Raw genomic sequence first — 20,897 nt, forward strand, 5'->3', positions numbered from 1 at the left:
TTATAACATTGAGCCGTAAAAATACAATTTTCACATTTTTCCCACAAAAATGTTTTTCAGCCCCCAATTTTGCATTTTCATAAGGGTAACAGGAGAAATTGCACCATACCATTTGCTGTTCAGTTTCTCCTGAGTAAGCTGATACCCCATATGTGGGGGAAAACCACTGTTTGTAAGGGAAGGAGCGCCATTTGACTTTTTGAACGTAAAATTTGCATAATTAGCAGACGCCATGTTGCGTTTGGAGAGCCCCTGATGTGCCTAAACAGTAAAAAAACACCACAAGTGACACCATTTTGGAAACTAGACCCCTCAGGGAACTTATCTAGATGTGTGGTGAGCACCTTGAACCCCCAGGTGCTTCACAGAAGTTTATAAACATGGAGCCATGAAAATAAAAAAAATCAAACTTTTTCCAGAAAAATGATGTTTTAGCCCCAAATTTTTTATTTTCACAATGGTAAGAGGAGAAAATGGACCCCAAAAACTTTTGTGCAATTTCTCCTCAGTACGCTGTTACCCCATATGTGGGGAAAATACACTGTCTGGGCACACAGCAGGCTTCAGAAGGGAAGGAGCACTGTGTGACTTTTTGAACGCAAAATTGGCTGGAATTGAGAGCGGACGCCATGTCGCATTTGGAGAGCCTCTGATGCGCCTAAATAGTGCAAAAAATAGTGCGCCTAAAAAAGTGACCCCATTTTGTAAACTAGACCCCTCAAGGATTTTATCAAGGGGTATAGTGAACATTTTTAACCCAGAGATACGACACAAAATTTGATAACATTAGGTCATCATATTGAATAAGTTGTCATTAGTCTTGAGCGCAAGTACTCGCTATTTGAGTTTGCATCGGGAACTCGGGTATGCACCAAGTATCGTGGGTGCGCGAGTCCCTGCCCCGCATGTTTCACAGTTATTAGACACCCAAAAAAAAACATGCGGGGATCGCTCCTGCATGGCAGGCAATCCATGCAACTTTTTTTTGGCCACGAATCATATGGGGCGGAGACTCGAGCATGTCACTCAAGCACCCGCGATACTCAGTGCATACCCGTGCCCCCGATGCAAATTCAAGTAGCGAGTACATGCGCTCAACACTGGTCGCCATATCATCATCATTATTTTTTCTTTAGTTTTGAAAAAACCCAACCCCAACCCTAACACAACCCTAACCCTAACACAACCCAAAACCTAGAACAACCCTAACCCTAGCACAACCCTAACCCTAGCACAACCCTCACCCTAGCACAACCCTCACCCTAGCACAACCCTAACCCTAACACAACCCTAACCCTAGCACAACCCTAACCCTAACCATAGCACAACCCTAACCCTAGCACAACCCTAACCCTAGCACAACCCTAACCCTAGCACAACCCTCACCCTAACACAACCCTAACCCTAACACAACCCTAACCCTAGCACAACCCTAACCCTAGCATAACCCTAACCATAGCACAACCCTAACCCTAGCACAAACCTAACCTTAGAGTTTATTTTTTATGACATTCCTCGTGCGGTATAAGTGATTAGATGACTTTATTCTTCGGGTCGGTGCGATTACAGCGATACCAGATTCAAATCGGGTGTTTATGATTGACAGCTGTCATACACCAAAAGACGCTTTTTTTTGCAGACTAGTTATTGCATCGCCATATTTTGAGAGCTATAATTTCTCCATATTTCGGCCGACAGAGTCATGTGATGGCTTGTTTTTTGCGGGACAAGTTGACGTTTTTATTGGTACCATTTTTTGGGCACGTGACATTTTCTGATCGCTTTCTATTCCGATTTTTGAGAAGCAGAATAAACAAATACCAACAATTCAGGAATTTTTTATGCCGTTCTGAATGTGGTAAAATTCATAAGGCAGCTTTATTCTTCGGGTCAGTACGTTTACAGTGATACTACATTTATATTTTTTTTATGTTTTGGCGCTTTTACACACTAAAAACTATTTTATAGAAAAAAATTTTTTTGTATCGCTTTATTGTGAGAGCTATAACTTTTTATTTTTCAGCTGATGGAGCTGCATGGCGCCTTGTTTTTTGCGGGACAAGATGACGTTTTCAGCGGCACCATTTTTATTTACATTTGTCTTTTTGACCACGTTATATTCCATTTTTTGTTTGGTGGTATGATTTATTTATTTTATTTTTTTACTGTGTTCACTAAAGGGGTTAAATAGTGGGACAGTTTTATAGGTCAGGTCGTTCCGAATTCGGCAATACCAAATATGTGTACTTTTATTGGTTTATTTTTTATTTTTTTGTCGTAATAAATAAATATTATGAGTACAATATATTTTTATTTTTGGGGGATTATGTTTTTCATTTTTTTTTAATATTTTTACAATTTTTTTTTTCACTTTCTGGCACTTTTTTTACTTTTAAACTTTGTCCCACTCTGGGACTTTCACTTTTTGCAGCCTGATCGGCTGTATGGCATAGGGATGCAGCAGCTCCCTATGCTATGCAGCCTGACGGCGCTGCACAGGGAGAAGTTACTTTGGTCATGCACTGCGCATGACCAAAGTAACTTCCTGCTGTCTGGTGACCCAGATGTTGTCATGACGACATCGGGTCAGCATGACAACATCCGGGAGCTGCCGCAGACAGCGCGGGACACCGGCAGAGGAGGTAAATATCGGCGCTTACCTCCCCTTGCCCCCGCAATGCTGCGATCGACTTCGATTGAAGCATTTCGGGGGTTAATGTGCCAGCAGCGGTGCAGGACCTCTCCTGGCACATAGCACCGGGTGTGAGCTGTGACAATCAGCTGACACCCAGAGGCGATTGTCCCGCACCGCTTGTGTGCGGGCGCGATCGCAGCACGCGCAATAGTACGTAGCTGGTCCATAAGTCCCAGGGCGCAGCTACGTACTATTACTGACAAGGTTGTAAAGGGGTTAAACAGACACCTAAATATCTCTGGCTTTAGTTTAGTGATGTAACAAGGAATTATTCCAAGTGAACATGAGGCAAGCAAAGGACATAGCCGTAGGTCTAGCTGGCAATGAGCTCTGGGTGCAAGGGTAAGGCTATGTGCCCACGATGCAGAAATGCTGCGGATTTTTCCTGAGCGTTTCTGCATCTCCCTGGCAGAAATAAACGCATGTGGATTGTACATGCAGATTGTACATGCGGATTGTACATGCGTTTTCGTGCCAGGGACATGCGGATATGAAGCGTTCTTCACATGCATTTCCGCATGCGGGCTGTCAAGCGCTTTCCAAGCGATTTTAGCATCACTTGGAAAGTGCTTGACAACTTGGTCACACTATATAAATCCATGCAACCGGCATGGATTTATATAGTGTGACCGAAAGAATGGTAAAAAATAAAAAATAAATATATACTTACCTTCTGATGGCCCGTGGTGTCCTTGTCTCGGCCGACAGCTCGCGGTAGCTTAAAGGACCCGCCAACGTCAGCGGTCGCGTGATCCATCACATGACTAAATGACGTCACTGCAGGTCCTTCAGTCCACAGCGAGCTGCCGGCAAGCCGAGACAAGGAACCCCTGGCCATCAGAAGGTAAGTATAATATTTATTTTTTATTTTATTCTTTTTTTACAGGTTCTATGGTACCCTGGTCTGGAGGTGAGTCTCCTCTTCTCCAAACCCGGGTACCATCCGCACATTGAAAAGCATGGAATCCGCATGTACAGATGCAGTGATGCGGATTCCATGCGTTCCAATGCAAGTCAATGGCGGCGAAAACGCCGCGCTTCCGCAAAATAATTGGTAGTGCTGCGGATTTTTCCGCAATGATAATCCGCAGCGGAAATTTCCGCAGCATGTGCACAGCACATGCGGATTATCATTGGGGAACATGGCAGACCTTCTACCAAGCGTTTTTTAAGCGTTTCTGCAGCGGAATTGCAACTGTGGAAACGTTTTAAAAACACATAGTGGGCAAACAGCCTAAGGGCTCCCTACCTTGGTCAGGGTATTTAGATATAGGATTAAGGCAGAAATCTGATTTTTGTCCTGGGTAGAGGAAAGCCTAGCTACAACTACGAGATAAGGATGACGCAGAGGCATAGTTATATCATTTGCTATACAGCTCCACTGACATATATAGAGGGACGTAGATACAGGTGCATCTCACTAAATTAGAATATCATCAAAAAGTTAATTTCAGTTTTTCAATGCAAAAAGTGAAACTCATATATTATATAGAGTCATTACAGAGTGATCTATTTCAGGTTATTTCTGTTAATGTTGATGATTATGGCTTACAGCCAATGAAGACACAAAAGTCATTATCTCAGTAAATTAGAATACTTTATAACAACAGCTTGAAAAATGTTTTTAAAATGTTGGCCTACTGAAATGTCTGTTCAGTAAATGCCCTCAATACTTGGTCGGGGCTCCTTTTGCATCAATTACTGCATCAATGCGGCAATGTGGCATGGAGGCGATCAGCCTGTGGCACTGCTAAGGTGTTATGGAAGCCCAGGTTGCTTTGATAGCAGCCTTCAGCTCGTCTGCATTGTTGGGTCTGGTGTCTCTCATCTTCCTCCTGACAATACCCCATAGATTCTCTATAATAGATTCTCTATGGAGTTAAGGTCAGGCGAGTTTGCTGGCCAATCAAGCACAGTGATACTGTTGTTTATAAACCAGGTATTGGTACTTTTGGCAGTGTGGACAGGGGCCAAGTCCTGCTGGAGAATGACATTTCCATCTCCAAAAAGCTTGTCGGCAGAGGGAAGCATGAAGTGCTCTAAAATGTCCTGGTAGACGGCTGCGCTGACTTTGGTCTTGATAAAACACAGTGGACCTACACCAGCAGATGACATGGCTCCCCAAACCATCACTGATTGTGGAAACTTCACACTAGACCTCCAGCAGCTTGGATTGTGTGCTTCTCCACTCTTCCTCCAGACTCTGGGACCTTGATTTCCAAATGAAAATTGGAACTCCGGGACCTTGTGGAGTGTGTCAATGACTGCCTTCTGGACATCTGACAAGTCATCAGTATTCCCCATTATTGTGGAGCTACTTAAACAGACTAGGGGCCTTTTTAATGCATAGGAAGCCTTTGCAGGTGTTTTTTGTTAATTATTTTAATTTACTGAGATAATGACTTTTGTGTTTTCATTGGTTGTAAGCCATAATCATCAACATTAACAGAAATAAACACTTGAAATAGATCACTGTGTTTGTAATGACTCTATATAATATAGGAGTTTCACTTTTTGCATTGAAGAATTGAAATCAATTAACTTTTTGATGATATTCTAATTTTGTGAGATACACCTGTAAGTACAAGTCTTCTCAAGGGACATATACAGTACAGACCAAAAGTTTGGACACACCTTCTCATTTAAAGATTTTTCTGCATTTTCATGACTATGAAAATTGTACATTCACACTGAAGGCATCAAAACTATGAATTAACACATGTGGAATTATATACTTAACAAAAAAGTGTGAAGCAACTGAAAATATGTCTTATATTCTAGGTTCTTCAAAGTAGCCACCTTTTGCTTTGATGACTGCTTTGCACACTCTTGGCATTCTCTTGATGAGCTTCAAGAGGTAGTCACCGGAAATGGTCTTCCAACAATCTTGAAGGAGTTCCCAGAGATGCTTAGCACTTGTTGGCCCTTTTGCCTTCACTCTGCGGTCCAGCTCACCCCAAACCATCTCGATTGGGTTCAGGTCTGGTGACTGTGGAGGCCAGGTCATCTGGCGTAGCCCCCCATCACTCTCCTACTTGGTCAAATAGCCCTTACACTGCCTGGAGGTGTGTTTGGGGTTATTGTCCTGTTGAAAAATAAATGATGGTCCAACTAAACGCAAACCGGATGGAATAGCATGCCGCTGCAAATTGCTGTGGTAGCCATGCTGGTTCAGTATGCCTTCAATTTTGAATAAATCCCCAACAGTGTCACCAGCAAAGCACCCCCACACCATCACACCTCCTCCTCCATGCTTCACGGTGGGAACCAAGCATTTAGAGTCCATCCGTTCACCTTTTCTGCGTCGCACAAAGACACGGTGGTTGGAACCAAAGATCTCAAATTTGGACTCATCAGACCAAAGCACAGATTTCCACTGGTCTAATGTTCATTCCTTGTGTTCTTTAGCCCAAACAAGTCTCTTCTGCTTGTTGCCTGTCTTTAGCAGTGGTTTCCTAGCAGCTATTTTACCATGAAGGCCTGCTGTACAAAGTCTCCTCTTAACAATTGTTTGAAGAGATGTGTCTGCTGCTAGAGCTCTGTGTGGCATTGACCTGGTGTCTAATCTGAGCTGCTGAGCCTGCGATTTCTGAGGCGGGTGACTCGGAAAAACTTATCCTCAGAAGCAGAGGTGACTCTTGGTCTTCCTTTCCTGGGGCGGTCCTCATGTGAGCCAGTTTCTTTGCAGCGCTTGATGGTTTTTGCAACTGCACTTGGGGACACTTTCAAAGTTTTCCCAATTTTTCAGACTGACTGACCTTCATTTCTTAAAGTAATGATGGCCACTCGTTTTTCTTTACTTATCTGCTTTTTTCTTGCCATAATACAAATTCTAACAGTCTATTCAGTAGGACTATGATCTGTGTATCCACCTGTCTTCTGCACAACACAACTGATGGTCCCAACCCCATTTATAAGGCAAGAAATCCCACTTATTAAACCTGACAGGGTACACCTGTGAAGTGAAAACCATTTCCAGTGACTACCTCTTGAAGCTCATCAAGAGAATGCCAAGAGTGTACAAAGCAGTCATCAAAGCAAAAGGTGGCTACTTTGAAGAACCTAGAATATAAGACATATTTTCAGTTGTTTCACATTTTTTTTGTTAAGTATATAATTCCACATGTGTTAATTCATAGTTTTGATGCCGTCAGTGTGAATGTACAATTTTCATAGTCATGAAAATACAGAAAAAATCTTTAAATGAGAAGGTGTGTCCAAACTTTTGGTCTGTACTGTATGTTGAACCACCATCAGGACTGATCCTTCATCTAATGGTGGATGAATTGATAGCTGCTTTTGGAAAGCCAAACCAACCACTTACCTTTGATACTAGAACTTATGATACCATATTTTCATATATTATGTGTAGTCCCAATAACCCAAGACGATGACAACTAAATGGTTAACTTTTCCGCAATGGTAACTATTGAACATTTATCGACAGTTAAGAACCTTATGGACAAATACGATCAGACTCTGCATAGAAGCAATGGATGTTTCATCTCAACGATAATAAGTACAGATTGTGAACAAGGAATTGAAATATCATGAAGGTGCAGAACTTCTCATTAATAGTGTTGAGTGAGTATGTTCTATTAACCCTTTCGCCGAGTATGCTCGGGCCGAGCTCCGAGTATTTACAGCTGCTCGGTGATATGGTTGAATCGCTCCCGTGTGCATGATTTGCAACTGTTTGACAGCTTTATTACATGTGAGGAATGTCTATTTCTTACACATTCCTCACATGTAATAAAGCTGTCAAACAGTTGCAAATCATGCACACGGGAGTGATTCAACCATATCACCGAGCAGCTGTAAATACTCGGAGCTCGCCCGAGCATACTCGGACAGAACATACTCGCTCAACACTACTCATTATACAATGAATATGTGTAAAGTTGTTCCCATGATAGTGAGGTATCAGTATCAGTGAGTTACATGGTATCATAGAAACATAGAACATAGAATGTTAGAGTTGGAGGGGACCTCCAGGGTCATCGTGTCTCAACCCCCTGCTCAATGCAGGATTCACTAAACCATCTCAGACAGATGTCTGTCCAGCCTCTGTTTGAAGACGTCCATTGAAGGAGAACTCACCACCTCTCGTGGCCGCCTGTTCCACTCATTGATCACCCTCACTGTCAAAAAGTTTTTTCTAATATCTAATCTGTATCTTCTCCCTTTCAGTTTTATCACATTGCTTCTAGTTTTTCTAGTTAGCTAACCCTCCTAGCTTTGTGTCATCAGCAAATTTAATCAGTTTATCCTCAATTCATCTAAATCATTGATAAAGATGTTGAAAAACACAGGGCCCAGAACAGAGCCTTGTGGTACCCCACTTGAGACATTCGTCCAACTGGATGTGCAACCATTTATGACCACTCTTTGGGTCCGATCACTAAGCCAGTTATGAATCCACCTAACAGTTGCCTTGTCCATTCCATAGTTGGTCATTTATTCAATAAGGATGGTATGAGACACTTTGTCAAATGCTTTGCTGAAGTCAAGATAAACTATAGCTACTGTGTTTCCCTGATCCACCCAGTCAGTGATTCTGTCATAGAATTGTTAGTCTGACATGACTTATTAGTCACAAACTCATGCTGGCTCTGGTTAATCACTTCATTATCATAAAGGCACTTGCATACATGTTGTTTAATAATTTGTTCAAAGGTCTTTCCTGGTATAGAAGTAAGCCTCACAGGCCTATAGTTCCCTGGGTCCAACTTCTTCCCCTTTTTGAAGATAGGGACAATATTCACTCTTCTCCAATCTTCCGGGAGACCGGGACTTCTTCTGTTCTCCAAGAATTTTCAAAGATTAAGGAAATTGGTTCAATAATTTCCTCTGCTGTCTCCTTTAGTACCCTAGGACGTAATTCATCTTGAACTGGAGACTTGAATTCATTTATGTTAGCTAAGTGTTCCCTCACTATCTCTCTGTTTATAGATAGTGTGGATTCTTCTATTCCTTCAATAGTACAGTGAAGATCAGTTGATGTTACATTTACTTTCTGAGAGAACACAGATGCAAAATAGGAACTTAAAAGTTCAGTCTTCTCTGCATCATTTTTTACCACTTTACCATTTTCATGCTGTAAAAATCCTATAGAATCTTTGACTTTTCTTTTGGCATACCCCCAAAATCCTTTCGTATTGCTTTTGACATCTCTTGCAAGCCTTAATTCATTATCAGCTTTAGCTAATCTGATACGTGCCCTACAGGTTCTGCAGACAGCATTATATTCTTCTTTAGGTATGCCTCCCTCTTTCCATTTGATAAACATTTCTTTCTTCCTTTTTAGCAAGTGTTTAAAGGGAATCTGTCTTTCCCTGGCACTTATCTGACCTCTAATATGGGCATACAGGTGATAGAAATGTAAATCTATTCCTACCTGTATGCCTCATATTAGAGATCTTGTTGCTGTAAAATGTCTTTTTATTCATACAAGTTTCTGATGTGTTCCAGTTCAGGGGACTGAAAGAAATCCCCGCCTTCTGTGATAATTATAATGTCCCCCCCCCTCCCCTGCACATCACAGTGCCCTGTGATGTGCAGTTGCTGCAGCCAAATCCAGGTATTGTGACATGCAGGGGAGGGGGGAAACATTGTAAATCACACAGTAGGCAGGGATTTCTTCCAGTCCCCGGGTCTGCAAGCATCAGAAACTTGATTGAATAAAAAGACATTTCACAGCAACAAGACCTTTAATATGAGGCATACAGGTATGTAAAGATTTACATTTCTATCACCTGTATGCCCATATTAGAGGTCAAATAAGTCCCGGGGGGAGACAGATTCCCTTTAAATTCTGTGTTCATCCATCCTGGCTTCCTTAAATGCTTCCTATTCTTCCCTATTTTAGGGATTATTAACAATTGTGCTTTGAGAATCTCATTTTTCAAAATTTCCCATCCTCCCTGGACATTTCTGTCCTTAAAGATATCCAGCCATTGGATCCCTCCTATCTTCTTTCTGGATTTCAGAAAGGCAGTCCCTTAAAATCTGCCTTTCTGAAATCCAATCCAGTTCCATAGACAATTATTGTAGCAGAGGCGGAGCTTGCAGAGTCCTATTCTTGGGATCACTGCTGGTGTGACCACTGGGGCCCCCAGAGATCAGTAAATTATCCCCTATCCCATGGAGATGGGATATCATTCTATTTTGGGAAGAGACTTTAAGGGGGAATCTGTCACCACGATTTTTCCACCTAATCAGAGAGCAGCGTAATATAGAGACAGAGACCCTGATTCTACCAATGTGTCACTTACTGGGCTGCTTACTGTAGTTTTCATAAAATCACAGTTTTATGAACTGTGGATTAGTCATGTGGGTGGGGTTATGCAGAGCTCAGCATTCAGCGAACTGCTAGATCTGCAGCAGATAAAGCAGTAATCTGCAGCAAGTGGCCCAGTAAGTGATACATCGTGGGAATCAGGGTCTCTGCCCCTATATCATGCTGCTCTCAGATTGGGTAGCAAAAACCTTGTGAAAAATTCCCTTTAAGGTCTCATGTACACAACATTGGTCATGGAGCTTCTGCGACTGCACAAATAGTCCCTAAGGGTCCATTTATGAAACTGTAGCATTGAGGTTCCCTAGGCCATGTTTTCAGAGGAGATAATCACAATAATAAAGCTTGGAAGGATGCATTAAGTGTTCATATGGAATCCATGAGTAAAACCTCCATCTACAGTATGGGCACGTAGCAAGCTATGGGTGCTGTGTTATGGCTCCATATAGCTTGGTTCAGTAATACATCCATGTGGATGAGCTTCTTTACATAGGACCAGAATAACCCCTTTAAAGAACACATTGACTATGAGCCAAACCTTGTCATTTTCAACATGGCTGAGTAAATAAGAATTTATCATACTGTGACTTTTCCTAGCAATTCCACTGCTTCTGGGTAAATGATGAAATATGGTGGTAATATCCCGATGTGTGCCCCACATAACAAAGTAACATGTTAGTAATGGGAAGCTGGCATAGATATGAGCATTGGGCAATCTAGTAAGAGTTCAATTTGTTTGACGTTCCATGCAGGGTCGATGGGGTCATCTGCTGATCACGATTTTTCATCATGCCTAATAACTACCTTATTCATTGTAGTTTGATTGGGTGTTGTTGTATCCAGTTGCCTCTATTCGGATCAGGGCATATTGATCGTGGCGTCTGGTGACACAGACGCCAGTGTTTGTTAGAACGCCTTCACCGTCCTAATAGCAGTTCTGGATTTCTTTTCTCTGTTTCTGCAAGGGTTAAACTGCTTAGTGGGGCTTCTGGAGTTCTCTGTCTTATTGCATCAGCTGTTCTGAGTTTGTTACTCCCTACAGGTTTAAGAACCCTCCTCCTTGCTTCTTTTTTTGCCAGTGATAGCTTACCACTTCCTGGTTTGGTGTTGAAGGAGAGTTCAGAGTTAGGCTATGTGCACACAAAGTGATTTTAATGCGTTTTTGTGGCGTATTTTCGCTGTGAGAACGCATTAAAGTCGCTTGTAATAGGTCTGCCATTTACTGCAATGGAAATCCGCATGTGCTGTGCACATCATGCGGAAATTTCCGCTGCGAATTCGCATTGCGGTAAAAACCACAGCAAGACCAATTTTAGTGCGATTTCGCTGAGAAATCGCCGCCATTGACTTGCATTGGATTGCATAAGATCTGCATGACTACATGTAGTCATGCGGATCTTATGAAATTAATGTGCGGATGGTACCCGGGTCTGGAGAAGAGGAGACTCTCCTCCAGACCCAGGTACCATAGTACCTGTAGTTAAAAAAGAATTAAAATAAAAAATAAACATATACTTACCTTTTGATGGCCCCTTGTCTGCTCCCAGCGTTGCTGCTGGCTCTTCGGCTGCTCGCAGTGGTAAAAGGACCTTCCATGACGTCATTTAGTCATGTGACAGGCCACGCGACTGCTGACCTGTCACATGACTAAATGACGTCAAGGAAGGTCCTTTTACACAACCAGGAGCCGCCGAAGACACCGGGTGCACCGGAGAAGGAGACCGGGGGCCATCGCAAGGTGAGTATAATATTTGTTTTTCATTTTTCAACATTTTTATTCTTTTTATTACTATTGATGCTGCATTTGCAGCATCATAACTTGGTCACACAACATAAATCCATGCCGGTTGCATGGATTTATATAGTGTGACCAAGTTGTCAAGCACTTTTTCAAGTGATGCTAAAATCGCTTGGAAAAGCGCTTGACAACCCGCATGCGAAATTGCATGTAAACACGCTTCACAAACGCTTCTACCTGGCAGGAAAAACGCATGTAAAATCTGCATGCGTTTTTTCTGCCAGGGAGATGCAGAAACACTCTGCAGCATTTCTGCATCGTGGGCACTTACCCTTAGGAGCAAGGGGTTGGAGTTGTTTTCAGGAGATTTCTGCATGGATTTGGTTTGTGTGTGTTTATCCTTATCCTCTTCCCATTTGGTTTTGTCCCACCTACTCCTCCCTTGTTTCTCACTCAGTCATTTTGGGCATGTATTTGTATGTTTGTGGTTTTCTTTTATCCCTGTCTGTCAGGTTTTTGTTATTCCATACACTTCTGCTCCATACCTCCCTTGGTGGGGGAAGAAACAGATAAGCGTGTATGTAGGAGCATAGCTTGGTATGAGATCCCGGCATCTCCACCATCAGGGGTAATCTGGCGGATGGGCTAGTCTAGGGTCTTCCTGGCTTGAGGGACAGGGTAGGAGCCCTTTGTCCCTGGAAATCCTACTGCAATATCATGACATGATGCATATATATTCAGCTGGGACTAGTGATAGTGAGTTACTTTATGTTTGAAGCTCCTCATCATTGGAGGTACAGTAATTGCCAACGTCACCCAAAAGCAGGGTTGCCAACTTGAGTTTTTATTTTTTTCTAGACAGCTTATCAAAAAATCACGAACAGAGAATATTTTTTACGGACGCATTGGAAAACCATAATAAATCATTATGATTATAAGTGATCAATGTCTACAACCCATATTTTTGATATGAAGAAATTAGTTACAATCACTGTAAACTGTAAAATGATGATAATTACAGTCAAAATAATCTGTGTAAGTTTCTTCAGCTTCAAAAAAATAACAGACGCCTTAATTTTTTTTACGGACAGGGCAAAAAAGTGCCTTACTTTTATGGTCTGCCCTGGAATTTTTAGACTATTATTATTATTATTTATTATTACAGCGCCATTTATTCCATGGCGCTTTACATGTGAAAAGGGGTATACATAACAAAAACAATTACAATAATCTTGAACACAATGCGACACCGACTGTTACAGGAGGAGAGAGGACCCTGCCCGCGAGGGCTCACAATCTACAAGGGATGGGTGAGGATACAGTAGGTGAGGGTAGAGCTGGTCGTGCAGCGGTATGGTGGAGCGGTGGTTACTGCAGGTTGTAGGCTTGTCAGAAGAGGTGGGTCTTCAGGCTCCTTTTGAAGGTTTCCACGGTCGACGAGAGTCGGATGTGTTGGGGTAGAGAGTTCCAGAGTAGGGGGGAAGCATGGGAGAAATCTTGTATGCGATTGTGGGAGGAGGAGATAAGAGGGGAGTAGAGAAGGAGATCTTGTGAGGATCGGAGGTTGCGTGCAGGTATGTAACGGGAGACTAGGTCAGAGATATATGGAGGAGACAGGTTGTGGATGGCTTTGTATGCCATGGTTAGGGTTTTGAACTGGAGTCTCTGAGCAATGGGGAGCCAGTGAAGAGATTGACAGAGAGGAGAGGCCGGTGAATACCGGGGGGACAGATGGATTAGTCGGGCAGCAGAGTTTAGGATAGATTGGAGGGGTGCGAGAGTGTTGGAAGGGAGGCCACAGAGCAGGATGTTGCAGTAGTCAAGGTGGGAGATGATGAGGGCGTGCACTAGTGTTTTTGCAGATTCATGGTTGAGGAATGTGCGGATTCGGGAGATATTTTTGAGTTGGAGTCGGAAGGAAGTGGAAAAGGCTTGGATATGTGGTTTGAAGGAGAGTTCAAAGTCCAGGGTTAGCCCAAGGCAGCGAGCTTGAGGGACTGGGGAGAGTGGACAGCCATTGACATTGATAGATAGGTCAGTTGGGGGGGTTGAATGAGATGGCGGAAAGATGACACCAGTTGTTAGTGACAGGTTGAAGAGGTGGGCTAGGGCTGGGATGAAGATAGTGGTAAGGTTTGGGATGAGGTGGGACGGGATTGGGTCAAGTTTACAGGTGGTGAGGTGTGATTTGGAGAGTAAAGAGGAAAGTTGATCTTCCGTAATGGTGGAGAATGTGGTTTTGGAGGAGGAGGGTTGAGTAGGTGTGGGGAGGGGCTGTGGGGACTTTAGGCAAAAGCTTTGTCTGATGGTGTCAATCTTCTGCTTGAAGAATGAGGCAAAGTCTTCAGCTGAAATAAGAGAAGAGGTAGGAGGCACTGGGGGACGGAGGAGAGAATTGAAGGTGTTGAATAGTTGTTTGGGGTTGTGAGACAAGGAGGATATGAGAGATGCGAAGTATGTTTGTTTTGCTGCAGTGAGTGTGGACTTGAAGGTAGTGAGGGACTGTTTGAATGCGATGAAGTGCTCATTGGAGTGGGACCTTTTCCATCTACGCTCAGCAACCCTGGAGGCCCGTCGCAGTTCTTTAGTTAGGCTGGTGTGCCAGGGTTGTCTGTTGATTGTGCGAGTTTTGGTATGTGTGAGGGGGGCGACCGAATCGAGAGCTGCAGCTGTTGTATAAAGTGGCAGCAACATCTGCATCATGAAAGGAGCTAATGTTTGTAAGAGGGAGAAGGGATTCAGAGAGTGAGTGTAGGTCAAGGTGTTTGAGATTTCTGCGAGGGTGTGCAGGTTTGTGGAGTGGGGATTGTTGCCCTGGAGAGGAGAGGGTAGAGAATGTAAGTAGGTTGTGGTCAGAGAGAGGGAGAGGTGAGTTAGAGAGGTTAGATAGGGAACAGAGGCGGATGAAGATGAGGTCCAGTGTGTGGCCGTCTTTGTGGGTGGGTGTGGAAGACCACTGAGTAAGACCGAAGGAGGAAGTGAGGGATAGAAGCTTAGAGGCAGCTGAGAGGGAAATGTCAATGGGGATGTTAAAGTCGCCCATGAGGATAGTGGGGATGTCAAGGGAGAGGAAATAAAGTAGCCAAGTGGTGAAGTGGTCAAAGAAAGTGGTGGTTGATCCTGGGGGGCGGTAAATGACAGCCGGTTGGAGGGGGAGTAGATGTGCACGCAGTGCACTTCAAAAGAGGGGAGACTAATGGAGGGCAGCAGTGGGATATGGGTGAAGGAGCAGTTATCTGAGAGGAGGAAACCTATTCCTCCACCATGCTTGCCAGTGGGGCAGGGGTATGGGAGAGGTGGAATCCGCCGTACGAAAGTGCAGCAGGAGAGGCCGTGTCAGAGGGGCTGAGCCAGGTTTCATGTAGGAAAGTTTGTTGCAGACAGAGCGAGCGTCCCATAGAGCTCCTGTTAGAGGGACTGGGAAAGCGGGGGCTGGGCGGATGGGTATAAGGTTAGGAGGGTTACGAGAGTTTGGGATAGATCGTGGGTAGGAGGTGGAAGTGATTGTAGGGATGTGGTGAGGAGGGCCGGGATGTGGAGAGATGTCGCCGGCAGCGAGGAGGAGCAGAGAAAGCGTTAGTAGGTGGGAGCAGGAGAGGGCATGAGGTGGCTGTCTATGTTTGGAGACAAAGGATTGTATGTTGAGGAATAGCTCTGAGGAGGAGGTGAGATGGGTGGGGAGAATGGAGGAAGAGATGAAGAGTTCATTACTAGGTGTAGGGATTAGGGGTGGTTGGAAAAGGTGAAGGATTAAGGGGGCGAGAGTGAAAGCAAAGACAAACATTGTTTACTGTGACTTAGTATCCAGTTACCTTCAGTTCCCTTCAGGTTCAATTCAGGATTAATTCATATTTACTCACACTTCAGCAATGGCCACACTTATGGTGATGGACACAGACTAAAGTCTAACAGACTCCTAGTTCACAATATATGTGTTACAGCATGCATTCAACCAGAGGGCAGTGAACCAGAGGGCAGTGGTCTGTGCTCATCTTGATCAGCTGATTAAGGCTGAAACAGATGCTGGATAGTCAAAGGCTAAGTAAACATGGTCATAAATGAAAGTGGGGAGTAGCTGGTGTAACTTGGAGAACATACCATTAGTAAATAGGAGCAGAGAGGTATAGAGAAGTCTGCATGGAAGTCAGGATGGGAAAGCTGAGTCACGTACCATTAGTTACTATCACTGTAAACTGTAAAATGATGATAATTACAGTCAAAATAATCTGTGCAAGTTTCTTCAGCTTCAAAAAAATAACAGACGCCTTAATTTTTTTTTACGGACAGGGCAAAAAAGTGCCTTACTTTTATGGTCGGCCCTGGAATTTTTAGATGGTTGGCAACACAGCCCAAAAAGCCACCGCTGAGCTCCCTTATTGACTGGGTAAAATTTTCCAGACTTTGAGCACAGCTCGCTAGCCCAAGCTTATTTTTGGTCCCAATATATGTGGTGCCCATGCAGTTGACTGAAATAACCTTTCTGCATGCTGATTCCCAAAATCTGTATGTATGATGACTTCCAACAACAGCTAATTGATTCCATCCATTAATCAAAAACCCAATCATCTGAACGTAGCCTTAGCCTAAGCTGTCCGTGTACGAAACTACTTGCTCATGATTAGCTCACTGACCAATTAACTTGATTTTCTTTACACTAGATTCATCAATTTTGTAGAGAAGACAGTGCTAGGTTTAGCTAGGTGCTAGGTTTAGCTCATGGAGCTCCAGAGGGACCCATTGCTAGGTTTAGCTCATGGAGCTCCAGAGGGACCCATTGCTAGGTTTAGCTCATGGAGCTCCAGAGGGACCCAGTGCTAGGTTTAGCTCATGGAGCGCCAGAGGGACCCAGTGCTAGGTTTAGCTCATGGAGCTCCAGAGGGACCCAATGCTAGGTTTAGCTCATGGAGCTCCAGAGGGACCCATTGCTAGGTTTAGCTCATGGAGCTCCAGAGGGACCCAGTGCTATGGTTAGCTCATGGAGCTCCAGAGGGACCCAGTGCTATGGTTAGCTCATGGAGCTCCAGAGAAACCCAGTGCTAGGTTTAGCTCATGGAGCGCCAGAGGGACCCAGTGCTAGGTTTAGCTCATGGAGCTCCAGAGGGACCCAGTGCTAGGTTTAGCTCATGGAGCTCCAGAGGGACCCAGTTAGGTTTATAATTTTCGGTCGAGGCTGTCCCAGTAAAACACACATAATGGCTACATTCAGATGAACGTACTTTCAGTCAGTACCATGTGGATTTTCCACAAAAAACAATGATCATTGTAAAAAAAAAAAAAATCACAACTAGGACTAGTGAGTGACATTCATTTGATACATAGCCTGTGAACCCTTCCGCAATGAGTGCACAGAGTTCTCCAAGGACAGTCAGGTTGGCTATCTGTGAATTTATACATCTTTGTGAACGACGCCTATCTTAGACTTAGCTGTAACCTCCAAGGAGGCAGCGTGTTGTGCGATATCTGTATATCTAGCAAAGATCAATCATTGTGCAAAATTAGCTCTGACTCTTTTTACACAATATCTGTTCAAATGGACGCAGCTTACCATGAGAATATGGACACAACACCATACAACCAATGGTACTAAGAACTTTTCAAAAACCATCATACATTCGGTTCTCCTTGTCAAATAGGTAACTCAAGTGGAAGTTAGTGGATCATAAAAATCACTTTAGTAATCAATTTCTTCACCAAGTTCCCAGCACCCTCACCCATTCTTCCCCGTAGACTTACATCGGGATGCACAGACTGATCCATGCTTCCATGCAGGAGAGCTCACGACATGTAGAGGTACACCAGGATACGGATATGTGTGTGCCTGTCACACGTTTGACATCCCCGGGCGTCTGTTCCTGATTATGTATATATGGGTATTTTGCTCCTATATGCCTTTTATACTATCCCAGTATGTATTCTCCATATTTTATCCATTTGATATCCATAGTCTGCGCCGACCTGTCTCTTACTGGACTTTCTCTACCATGTACTGCTTGTCTACTACTATTTGCCAAGAGTTAGGGCCAGCTTACAGTTTAACTTGATAAAGGGTTTGATGTATGATGTAACTTAGGACTGAAGAGGGAAGGGAGGAGAATGGGAAAGGGTTGTCACATGCAGACAGCATGGACCAAGATAAGTCACAAAGCGCCCAATAAATAGAGAAGACTATTACTATGGGGAGATGCTAGAAGCCTTCTTGTAGGTCCTCCAGTGGCATCTGAAGTGAGAGTTAGTGCAGGAGTTAATCAGTAACGCTCTCAGTTAATAGTAGATGTGTCCTTCTCTCTGAGATCTGCTGAGTATACAGTCCAGCCCATATACATATGTACATTTATGTTGACCAGGTCTCACTATAGGTATGATGATAGGTATGGTTACATAAAACTACTATAGACATCGGCCACTGGTTATTCTATGGATAACCTATCGGAATGCTGAAATGCAAAGGAACTGAAGGAAATCCTGATAACAATTAAATATTCCGACACTCTTCCTATAAAAACTTTCATTTCCTGCAGGAGGTAACGGCAATGTCATGTTTCCTGGCAGTTACACTCCTCAACAGTGAAATTGCAAAATCGAGAAAGAAAAGTTGTGGAGTTATGGAAATCACAGGATGGATAGACATGTTACTGATATGCAAATGATGAAAAAATAGAAACAAATTTTTCAAAACACCTCGATTTATTCAGTATGGAGTATGAACGTCACATGCAGAAACCCCTGCACTTCCAGCCTTGGCTGCTATCAGTGAGGTTATTAATGGTTGTCTGAGGAATGTTCTGCCGCACTGAATGCACTTGGGCAAATCATCAAAATCCTCTGCTGGCAGCTCCCTGTGCAATTAGCGACTAATAACTAGAGATGAGCGTTGTTCGACTCGAACTGTTCGCCAATCTCAAATTCGAGCTGTTTTGGGCGGTGTTCGAACCGTTCGGCGAACACGAACGATTTGAGAAAAATTCGGCTGTTCGAGGTTATGTTCGATAACTGTTCGTGCACCAAAATCATAACTGGATTTTTTCTCAGTAATGATGAAAATTAATGTTAATACGCAGTTTGAGTGTACAGCGGGGTGGGGGGAGGGGCAGGGGATGGATCTCTGCAGGAATAATGAAGATCTCCATTTTTTTTTCTCTTTCCCGCATTTACAGTGGGGAGGTGCAATCTGTCAGCCTATCAGCAGCGCACACACGGAGCGAAGTGCTTTTTTTCACACAAGCAAGGGCATGTGTCATTGGCAGTGTATGTCACATGTCCTTGCCCTATAAGACCAAGCCATTTTCCCCGTCGCCACCATTTTCTCACTGCTGCAGCTGCGTGTTAGACGGCACCGCTGTTGCTGTGTGCGCTATACCTTGTTAATTTCAAGCCAATTTTCGCACAAATCTACAGATAGCTTGGGAGTAGGGAATAGTTGTGATTGCAGTCCTTTTAAGGACTAGGTTACAGCATTTCCTACGACTTTTATCAGGCAGGTCTGTGTTCTTAAATAGATAGATTGTGGGAGTAAAGACTAATTGTAATTGCAGTCCTTTTCAGGACTAGGTTACATCAGTTCCTATCAGTTTTTGCCAGGCAGGTCTGTGCCAGTGCTGTGCAAGTTTTTTTCACAGCATTTGGCTGAATCTAGCAAAGCTAATCCTTTTTGGCCTATTGCAGAGTGTGTTAGTCAGTGGAGTAGCCTATCTGTGTTGCAAGATATACCACCTGTGTATAGAATACCAATTTTTTTACTGCACCTAGTGAAGTAAAATCTTTTGGGCATAGCATCATTCTATTAGTCCATCTATACTGACCTCCATCAGGTTGCAAATTGAATACAATTTTTTTCTGCATCTAGCTCTGAAAAAATATTTGGGCTTCTAGCAGTGTGTGGGACTTGTTCTATTAGTTCATCTATACTGACCTCCATCAGGTTGCAAACTGAATATAATTTTTTTCTGCATGTAGCTCTGAAAAAATATTTGGCCTTCTAGCAGTGTGTGGGACTTGTTCTATTAGTCCATCTATACTGACCTCCATCACGCTGCAAATTCAAAATAATTTTTTGTCTGCATCTAGCTCTGAAAAAATATTTGGCCTTCTAGCTGTGTGTGGGACTTTCTCTATTAGTCCATCTATACTGACCTCCATCAGGTTGCAAATTAAAAATAATTTTTATCTGCATCTACCTCTGAAAAAATATTTGGGCTTCTAGCTGTGTGTGGGACTTGTTCTATTAGTCCAGCTATACTGACCTCCATCAGGTTGCAAACTGAATATATTTTTTTCTGCATCTAGCTCTGAAAAAATATTTGGCCTTCTAGCAGTGTGTGGGACTTTCTCTATTAGTCCATCTATACTGACCTCCATCAGGTTGCCAATTAAAAATAATTTTTATCAGCATCTAGCTCTGAAAAAATATTTGGCCTTCTAGCAGTGTGTGGGACTTTCTCTATTAGTCCATCTATACTGACCTCCATCAGGTTGCAAATTAAAAATAATTTTTTGTCTGCATCTAGCTCTGAAAAAATATTTGGCCTTCTAGCAGTGTGTGGGACTTTCTCTATTAGTCCATCTATACTGACCTCCATCAGGTTACAAATTCAAAATAATTTTTTGTCTGCATCTAGCTCTGAAAAAATATTTGGCCTTCTAGCAGTGTGTGGGACTTTCTCTATTAGTCCATCTATACTGACCTCCATCAGGCTGCAAATTAAAAATATTTTTTATCTGCATCTACCTCTGAAAAAATATTTGGGCTTCTAGCAGTGTGTGGGACTTGTTCTATTAGTCCATCTATACTGACCTCCATCAGGTTGCAAATTGAATATAATTTTTTTCTGCATCTAGCTCTGAAAAAATATTTGGGCTTCTAGCAGTGTGTGGGACTTGTTCTATTAGTCCATCTATACTGACCTCCATCAGGTTGCAAACTGAATATAATTTTTTGTCTGCATCTAGCTCTGAAAAAATATTTGGCCTTCTAGCAGTGTGTGGGACTTGTTCTATTAGTCCATCTATACTGACCTCCATCAGGTTGCAAACTGAATATAATTTTTTTCTGCATCTAGCTCTGAAAAAATATTTGGCCTTCTAGCAGTGTGTGGGACTTTCTCTATTAGTCCATCTATACTGACCTCCATCAGGTTGCAAATTAAAAATAATTTTTTGTCTGCATCTAG

The 20,897-nt window shown here is 43.1% G+C and overlaps 1 protein-coding gene across 2 annotated transcripts in view; it reads right to left on the reverse strand.

The window, feature by feature from the left end:
* Positions 1-20,897, reverse strand: part of GCK (glucokinase) — a 106,244-nt gene that overhangs the window by 20,802 nt on the left and 64,545 nt on the right. The window contains exon 1 of one of the 2 annotated variants that reach the window (XM_073653763.1): positions 17,464-17,765. The exons of the other annotated variant lie outside the window; for it this stretch is intronic. Coding sequence (XP_073509864.1) covers positions 17,464-17,487 — 24 coding nt within the window. The 5' untranslated portion in view covers positions 17,488-17,765. Of the gene's footprint in view, positions 1-17,463; positions 17,766-20,897 lie in introns of those variants that run through there. 2 annotated transcript variants of the gene reach the window in all.

This window comes from Phyllobates terribilis, unplaced genomic scaffold (genome assembly GCF_046119375.1).
Source record: "Phyllobates terribilis strain yellow unplaced genomic scaffold, ASM4611937v1 Scaffold_11__3_contigs__length_659146591, whole genome shotgun sequence".
NCBI classification, from domain to species: Eukaryota; Metazoa; Chordata; class Amphibia; order Anura; family Dendrobatidae; genus Phyllobates; species Phyllobates terribilis.